Below are 9,201 nucleotides of genomic sequence, written 5' to 3'. Positions count from 1 at the left end.
TCTGTCACCCGGGCTGGAGTGCTATGGCCGGATCTCAGCTCACTGCAAGCTCCGCCTCCCAGGTTCACGCCATTCTCCTGCCTCAGCCTCCCGAGTAGCTGGGACTACAGGCGCCCGCCACCTCGCCCGGCTAGTTTTTTGTAGTTTTTAGTAGAGATGGGGTTTCACCGTGTTAACCAGGATGGTCTCGATCTCCTGACCTCGTGATCCGCCCGTCTCGGCCTCCCAAAGTGCTGGGATTACAGGCTTGAGCCACCGCGCCCGGCCTCACTGGCTTCTTATACATCGTAGTGTCCCAGCGTGTTGGGACAGGCAGATGTCAGGGCAGTGCAGCCAACAGACAGATGGTGCGGTCTAATGACCTCATGTCTCAGATTCCTCACCACCACCACACCCCCTCCGCCATTTTTGTCAGGAAATAAGGGCGAACTATGAAAAGGTATTATTACTCCTCGCCCCAGTAACACCAAAGGGCAGTGAGGCCATCAAGAATGAAGGTAAGCACCTGCCCATGTCTGCCCATTTGTGTTTTGATCTGCATAGTTTCCCTCTCCAAGTGCAGCCTTGCTCACCTTTCGAGCTCAGTGCACCACAAAACATCTTCTTTGCCATTCATGACAACAGGGAAAAGTTGGTTTTTCCCCTGTTTGATCGAGTTCGACTTGGTGGTTATTGTCTGTACTTTCTTTAACTGGAGAACAAAACGACATCATGGAGTGAGCACAGAATGAAGGGACCTGGGTGGGGTCAAGGCTCAAAAGTACCTGGGAAAGATGGAGGGGAGAGCGCAGGCGCGGCAGAAGAGTGGCAGGGCTGGGAGAAAAAAGTACCTGGGAAAGATGGAAGGGAGAGGGCAGGCGCGGGAGAGGAATGGTAGGGCTGGGAGCGGAAAGCAGAGTTGGAGGGACAAGAACATTTTGTGCTTCCCACAAATGCCAAGACGTTAACAGGAAGGACCAGCCTCAGAGAAAATGAGATAAACAAAAAAGTGACCATGAATGAGATCACGTGGGGGGGCCAAGAAGACACCAGAGTTCCTGATCAAGCAAGATTAAGTAAAAAGTAAAAACCACCCAGATACAGAGAATGCTCAACTGGAGTTTAGAAGATGGATCTTAGGTTGATGCAAACATTGAGATTTAGGTTTATGGAGGTCTTCATATTCTATGACTTGACAGCAAATTAATTTTTTGGCAAAAGGATTAATTATTCCTTTCTCCCTGAGAGGGCCAGCTGAAATTCTCTGTGTCTTTATGTATCCAGTACTAAAATTAGAAAGACTAGTTGCCTTTTCTCGTAGTGATTACTTATCACGAATGTCTCCTGGTCTCTGTATTTGAGGATGGGACAGAACAATTGTGTGGGAGAAAGAAGCCCAACACCAGGAAGTCACGTGAGGGGAGGTGTAGGAACCAATCAGACACCAAGGTCATCTCCCAAGTCCCCACTTGGAGGTCACCAAGTGCATTTTTCCAGAGGGCCACAGCTCGTCTTACCTTGGCTATCCTATTGTATTCCAAGCAGTCCTGCAGCTCGAGTTTATCATTCTTTGATGCTATCACGGGCCTGGGAACAGCCAAAACCCATTACTTTTTACTAGCTGTAGAGGGTCCTCTGCTAGGCACAAGGTGGGAGTGAGGGCATATGTTGCAGAGATATGCCCTAGCGGTGAACTTGCTACAAATAAATGATGAAAACGATCCTGGCATGAGCACAAGCCTGTGTGCCAAAGCCAAGGATGGGCTACCCCAGAGGGGACAGCCCAGCATCCAGGAGGTAATGTTCCCCTGCCTGGACTTCAAAGTCAGGTTCCCATTGAGCAGGAACACTGCACGGGAGCAGGGCAGGAGAAACCTCAGGTCCCAGCACCACTGCTCCAAGTCACATTACCCCTTTGGGCTTCCTGTCTATTTTAAAGTGAGGAGCTTGGAATAGATTTTTGTGGGTCTACCTGATACAATTATCATATCACACCCACGGTTTGGTGGCTCACTGCTGGGGATATAGCCTCAGGAGGCTTTAAAAGTGAATGGCAACCGGCTGCAGTGGTTCCTACCCTTAATCCCAGCAATTTGGGAGTTCAAAGCAGGAGGATCGCTTAAGCCTAGGAGTTGGAGGCCTGGGAGACAGACCCTATCTTTTAGGGTTAAAAAAAAAAAAAAAAAAGACTAAGCACCCCTTTAACTTTCACCCTTGAAAACTATTTTGCAAATGCAGAGAGAGGCAAACAGATGACTAAGAAGGGTGAGGGCTAGAACTGAAAGTAGCTGAGCAGCTCCAGAACAGAAACCGGGGCAAGAGGACTGGACGCAGGGACGGCCATAGTAACATGTGTTAGGAATGTCAAGGCCAAACAACTCAGACGTGAGAACGGGAACCGTGCCTACAAGAGGAGCTGAGGAAATCACAACACATATTTCCCCTAGACTGATAGATTTCCTTGACCTCAGCTGCCAGGCTTCAAATGCCACCTCTGTCCCCACTCCTACCTCCGCCATGGACCCAAGGGAGCTGAGGGCCCAGAAGAAAAGGACACTGCACAGCCCCACCTTGTGCTGACTGTAAGGTTAAGCTCTAAACAAGCCACATGACTTGGGTCTGTCCCCTAAATGATGCTTGGTGTGCCACCATCGTATCAGCCTGCAGAGCTTAGCCACAGCGTCAGATCTGCGTCAGGCCTCACTGATCCTTCCACCTCACAGCCTACACATCCAATGCATCAGCAAATGTCCTACCCTCCAGATATGCTGAATCTGACCCCTCCTTGCTAAGTCACAGGATTGCTGTGCTGCAAACTCCAGGGGCCACCACTCACACTGTATTCTTTATGGATGACACCTCCTGGGGCACAACATCACCATCAGTGATCTCTCCTTCTTTGAGCAGTCTGGTCACCTCGCTCTCTCCCCATTCCTGACTACATCCTGCTGTTGTCTACAATCCACCCAGAAACTACCATGGACCTAAGACACAATTCATCTCATCTGGAACTTCCCATGTCGAAGTGATTTCAGCGGTACCACATTAAGGTCCAAGTTACTTGGCCCTTCTCTCCCAGCCACCTCACCTAGGGTGCTCTGAGCTGGTCTGGGGATGTTTCCCATCATCCCAGACCCTCTTCCTTCCACCTGCAGTACTCTAATAACTGCATGGGTCCATCCCTTCACTTAGGGCCCTCTCCAGAATGAGAAGCCTTCCCTTCCAATGCCCATCCACCAGCAATAAACCCTAAATCATTGTCTTCTCTCCCTCCCCCTTTAACATGTCATTATCATGAAAGCCGAGATAGACACGATGTGTTTAACCATGAAAATGGCAACAGCATAACAGTGTCGGCCTCCTGGGAGCTTAAATGTTGAAGGCATTAACCCATTTAATTCCAGACACAGAAATGGTATCCTAAGACTGGCTGCCTAACCAAGTACATGGGCAAAGTGGTCAACAAAAATCCTCCAAGCTACCCCAGGACCCTCACCTCTGTCCACACTTCACTAAGTGGCGGAAGGTTATTATGTTTCCACTCCTCCTTCTACAGGAGAATGTTTTAAGCTCAACTCATTTGCAAGTCTGGGATGTCACACTACCATCACATTTTACATCGCAATTAGCAAGTTCTTCTCCTTGAAACCACATATAGAGGAGATAATTAATCCTCGGCAAAGCTGCTTTGTGGCTTTCAGCGTGTCTGAAGAAGACTGCTGTTTTTAGTATATAACAAAATATGAAATGCTCCTGGTGATGAGAATGTGAGGGACATAGTCTTCGGGCTTTTGTTTGTCATAGCAGCTCTGCCACCTGGTTGGTCACCACGAGCCTGGCCAAGATCGCTTCATCTCCAGGGCAGGAGGAAAGGCACCGCTAACAACAATCTACTTCCATTTCCAGTCGGCTGTCCCTACAGCAACGAGGAGGAGAAGTGAAGGGCAGGAGCATCAACAAGCTCAAGTCTTGAGAGATCCCTGGCAGGAAGGAGGTACACAGTCTGGCTACAGCACATGAGACTTGTATTTTTCTTTATTTTTTTGTAGAGACGGGGTCTCACTTTGTTGCCCAGGCTAGTCTAGAACTCCTGGGCTCAAGCGATCCTCCAGCCTCGGCCTCCCAAAGTGCTGGGATTACAGGCGTGAGCCACCGCGCCCAGCCACCTGGGACTTTGAAGGTCGGGTCCATCGGCAGCTTACAACAGGTAAGGGTGGAACTCCTGAAGAGATTCCCAGGTACTTGTTGAACATCTTAACAGGGATCAACCCGGAAGACCACAGGTGGTCTGAAACGCTAACTGTTTCTCAGCAGAGCCAGATCTTTCTAGGAAGGCTTGAATGTCAGAGCTTGTTATCACATATTTAACTTGGCTGTTACCTGACCCACTAAGAGCCCTTTGTTACCTGTTCATCCCAGGTAGGTTGCCCCAAAAGTATCGGGCCCTGTGAGCAGCAGAAACTTTGATGGCATCAATCATCACTGGATTACACTGCAGGGACAAAGAAGGTTGCTGTTAGGAGCCCATTATTAGAGTTCCAGTGTCAACCAGACCTTTGCAGGTGACAGGGCTATTCCCTGACTACGGAAGAGGCACGGATCCTCCAAAACAAAGAAAAGACCAACTGCCATCAGGAGGCTGGCTAGAGGACGTGGCGAACGCCCTCATACTATGCTAATGGTAGGTAAAGAGATAAGGTCAAACCTGTAGATTCTGAGATGGTATCCCCTGGGACATGCCAGATTATTACAAAATATGATACCCAGTGGGCTCAAGTGATCCTCCAACCTCAGCCTCCAAAATGCTAGGACTGCAGACATGCACCACCATGCCTGGTCTAAAGCAGTTTTCATATCAAAAGTGAGTAAAAAATTGAGTCAAATCTCATGAGTCTGTAACAGCAGATGATGGTTTCATCATTTCTGACTTCAAAGAGTTGGGCCGAGATTAGAGATCAATTATTTTCCTTGTACTTGCAGGGCATGGTGGCTCACAGCTCTATCTCTAATTCCAACACGTTGGGAGGTGGGGGGATCGCTTGAGTCCAGGAGTTCAAGACTAGGGTGTGCAACATACCAAGACCCCGTCTCTACCAAAAATACAAAAATTGCTGGGCATGGTGGTATGCCCCTGTAGTCCCAGCTACTTGGGAGGCTGAGGTAGGAGGATTGCCTGAGCCCAGCTGTTTGAGGCTGCAGTGAGCTGTAATCATGCCACTGTACTTCAGCCTGGGTGACAGAGCAAGACCTCGTCTCAAACAAAAAATATTTTCCATGTACTAAGAGAACCCACTGAATCCCTCACTATTGGATCTAGCCAGACCAAGAACGGGAAAGTCATTCCCAACGTTGGCAACACCCACCAATCATCACTGCCAGCAGCGCTTTCCCTGCCCAGGCTGTGTGTGACAATCAGGTCCCCAGATTCCCTCACCTCCAGGAACCGCGAGATGTCCCTCTTGTCGCCAACCTTCATGGCTACAACATTCTCAAACATCCAGAAGAATGGCCGGTCATCACCCTCCTTGGGGCGTGAGTAATTCAGCAGGTGGTAAAATTCGAAGAAGAGCCGGCCTGTACCCTCTGTGCTCAGAAAAGATGACAGTGCAGGGTTCATTTGAAACCTCCAGCCCAACCCACCGCATCCCCTGAGACCAACAGGTTCCCAATGGCCTCCTGACAGTTAAGGCCGATGCCTACCAGTTTATGTCCACCTGAATGACAGCAGGGACACAGGCAGCGGCAGGGCACTATTTACTAGGGTATTTCCCTTGTGGGCTGAGGATTTACTGCGGAGCGTAGGCAGCACCAACAGGCCCCTGACGCTGCCAGTAACTTGGCCAGAAGCAAAGGGCTCCTTCTCAGGCCACTCCACCTGGGCCAGTGGTCAGGGGTCAGGTGACACAGGCTCTCCAGGGACTGCCAGAGAGAAGGATGCTCACCATACAGGCCTTTCCTGGCTGGATTCACATTTGAGAGATCGTTGCATGGGCTTCCGCCAATCACCAAGTCAAATGGGCCCCATTCTTCAATCTGAGAGAGACAGAGTCAGAATGAGGGTGTGGACAGAGGGAAAGAGAGCTGGTCCCACTTCTAGAATCTTGCTTGGGGCTGGACGAAGTGGCTCACACCTGTAATCCCAGGGAAGCTGAAGGAGGTGTGGATTACCTGAAGTCAGGAGTTTGAGACCAGCCTGGCCAACATGGAGAAACCCCATGTCTACTAGAAATATAAAAATTAGCCCAGCATGGTGGCAGGTGCCTGTAATCCCAGCACTTTGGGAGGCTGAGGCAGGAGAATCGCTTAAACCTAGGAGGCAGAGGTTACAGTGAGCTGAGATCATGCCACTGCACTCCAGAGTGAGACTGTCTCCAGAAAAAAATAGAATCTTGCTTGGTCACCAACTCCATTTCCGACCCTAACCTAAGGCTTAAGAGTCCCACAAGATTTCAATTATTTTTTCTAGGGTCTCAGGGATGAGGCCTACATGCGGGTTTCAGGATGTGGAGGACTGGGGGAAACAAAAAGACAAGGCCCACAAGATACAGACTGCCCTCACATTTTTCTTTGTGATGTTCCTCACATCGTTCACGTATTTGATATTCCCCTCGTGCTTCACGGTTCCAACAGCGATGGACTCCTCACACACTTCAGAGGCGACGTACTTTCCTACCTTTATGCCCAACTCTTTGAGGACTAGGTAGCCTATGGGGGCCAGGGAGACACAGAAGCATAAATGACTAAGCACATCATTTCCTCCGCTCCCTGCTATGGTAAAATGAACAATTTCTCATGACTGCGTCACATGCGTTCAATCCAGCAAAGGCTGTAAACGCACCACACATATTGGCTGTGTAAACTCAGTATAGCAGGAAAAGAAGGGAACCAAAACCAGTGATAGCAGTAGTTGTTGCCTAATTTATCTCCAATTATACTTATGCATGTGGAATGAAAATCAATTTCAAGATAACTGCACATAACAAAAAATAAAGTGTAACAGCTAAGATGTACGTCCTTTTAAAATGACCAAGACTGCCCGGGCACGGTGGCTCACGCCTCTAATCCCAGCGGTTTGGGATGCCAAGGTGGGCAGATCACTTGAGGTCAGGAGTTCGAGACCAACCTGACCAAATGAAGAAATCCCCGTCTCTACTAAAAACATAAAAATTAGCTGGGCGTGGTGGCAGGCACCTGTAATTCCAGCTCCTCGGGAGGCTGAGGCAAGAGAATCACTTGAACTTGGGAGGTGGAGGCTGCAGTGAGCACAGATCATGTCATTGCACTCCAACCTGGGTGACAAAGGGAGACTCTATCTCAAAAAAATAAATAAATGAAATAAAATTCAATGACTGAGACTGCAAGGTGGCTGAGAAGGTGGAGAGAAACAAGGAGACAGGGATTTTTTCAGAGCTGGTGACCCCCAGGGATATTTCTTGCCACTGATGTCAGACACCCTAACCATGTCTTCTGACTCCCTGGCTACCCCCTTGTGACAGGACAGCAGAGCATCTCCAGGTATACCCCAAACTCACCTGTCGCGATGCCATCAAACAATGACAGGACTCGAATGGGCCGCCTTCGGGCTGCGGGAATGGCAGGGTACAGCTTGGGGGCTTCCTGCCAGGTAAGGAAGGAGGTCACACTGGTGAAGGCACAGGAGAAAGACTCAAGCTCTGAGGGAGGGGCAGGCTGACTCTGTTCAGAGGGCTTCAAACCTTGCCGTAGGCACTGCAAAAAGCCCACTGAAGCCTTGATGGGGATTGGGGAGACAGTGTGTAGCACGGGAGCCTGCATTTGGCAAGGCATGGTCAGTTTATCCTTGGACATGAGCCAGATATGTAATCACAGATGCACACATGAAAAGGTATCACCCCAGACAGGAAACGCCTAGGGCCTGCCTCTAAGAACTAGAAAATTCATTTCTACTATTTCCTTCCCACTCAGCTCTGCTAACTCAGAAGGCTACAACCATTTCTTCATCGGGTCCCTGAAAATCCATATACTGAGAAGCCGCCAAGGAGGGTGTGAACCCTGGCACGGGTGAAAACCGTGCAGAGGAGCTGTCAATTTGCCAGGTCTGTCAGCCGTTGAGGCTCCAAGAGGTTCCACTTGTACAATATGTCTTTACTTCTATTACTCGTTCTCTGAGAATTCCAGAGCGTTCCAACACCCTGTGCCCCTGGGATCTGTGGTGGTAGAGGCGGGAGCCTGTGGCTTACGTATTCAAGCCCCGTGTCACTGGTGAAGAAGGCCTGAAGGCGCACGTTCCAGTCCTTCCGGCGCCGCAGGACGCCATGACAGCGCTGCGGGAGACACATGTAGCAGCTCCAGGGCTCCTGAAGCTTGGCCTCGGCCGCTGTGCCTGTGCCCACCAGCACCTCCAGGCACTCCACACAGAAGCACCTGGACCCAGTGGCAGGGAGAAGGGATGCCTTTGTCATCAAGTTGGTCTCCTGTGCCACCCCCTTACCACTTCCACAGGGAAATGCCCACCCCCTCCTGAAAGTTTACCTCGGATAGGCTGCTTAACAGCATAGCCTGCAGGGCCCTGTGCAGTACGGGCCTCACTGACATCTTCCTTGGATACCCCAACCCCCTTAATCAGAAATGCTCTCCCAACTACCTACTTCATTCCATGGACACTTTGGATTATAGGCCAACTGGAACACCAGGGAGCTGGCCTTCCCTGATGCCCTTCTCATCCCCTTCCCTCATGCTCTTGGCTTATGAAGAGCACTTCTAGCTGGGTGCAGTGGCTCACACATATAATCCAGGGGCCTTGGGGGGCTGAGGTAGGCGAATGGCTTGAGCCCAGGGATTTGAGACCAGCCTAGGCAGCATTTATTACACTTTTTATTTATTACAAAAAAATAGGCCGGGCATGGTGGATCACGCCTGTATAATCCCAGAACCTTGGGAGTGCTGGGATTTGAGAGGCTGAGGCAGGTGGATTACCTGAAGTCAGGAGTTCAAGACAAGCCTGGTCAACATGGTGAAACCCTGTTTCTACTAAAAACACAAAAATTACCTGGGCATGGTGCTGCACACTTAAAATTCCAGCTACTTGGGAGGCTGAGGCATGAGAATTGCTTGTACCCTGGAGGCAGAGGTTGCAGTGAGCCAAGATTGTGCCATTGCACTCCAGCCTGGGTGACAGAGCAAGACTCCACCACAAACACACACACACACACACACACACACACACACACACACACACACACA

General features: G+C 50.0%; 1 protein-coding gene across 2 annotated transcripts in view; it reads right to left on the bottom strand.

Moving 5' to 3' along the window:
- Nucleotides 1-9,201, bottom strand: part of DNMT3B (DNA methyltransferase 3 beta) — a 29,828-nt gene that overhangs the window by 2,840 nt on the left and 17,787 nt on the right. The window contains exons 13-20 of one of the 2 annotated variants that reach the window (XM_023220587.2): nt 8,199-8,382; nt 7,512-7,596; nt 6,539-6,684; nt 5,922-6,012; nt 5,414-5,562; nt 4,386-4,471; nt 1,497-1,566; nt 573-691 (exon numbers count right to left, since the gene is read on the bottom strand). In XM_023220587.2, coding sequence (XP_023076355.2) covers nt 573-691; nt 1,497-1,566; nt 4,386-4,471; nt 5,414-5,562; nt 5,922-6,012; nt 6,539-6,684; nt 7,512-7,596; nt 8,199-8,382 — 930 coding nt within the window. The remainder of the gene's footprint in view (nt 1-572; nt 692-1,496; nt 1,567-4,385; nt 4,472-5,413; nt 5,563-5,921; nt 6,013-6,538; nt 6,685-7,511; nt 7,597-8,198; nt 8,383-9,201) is intronic. The other variant, XM_023220585.2, reaches the window with a different exon arrangement.

This window comes from Piliocolobus tephrosceles, chromosome 20 (genome assembly GCF_002776525.5).
Source record: "Piliocolobus tephrosceles isolate RC106 chromosome 20, ASM277652v3, whole genome shotgun sequence".
In the NCBI taxonomy this organism is placed as follows: Eukaryota; Metazoa; Chordata; class Mammalia; order Primates; family Cercopithecidae; genus Piliocolobus; species Piliocolobus tephrosceles.
Note: the sequence above shows the minus strand (reverse complement) of the source record. Positions and strands in the feature narration are given on the sequence as shown.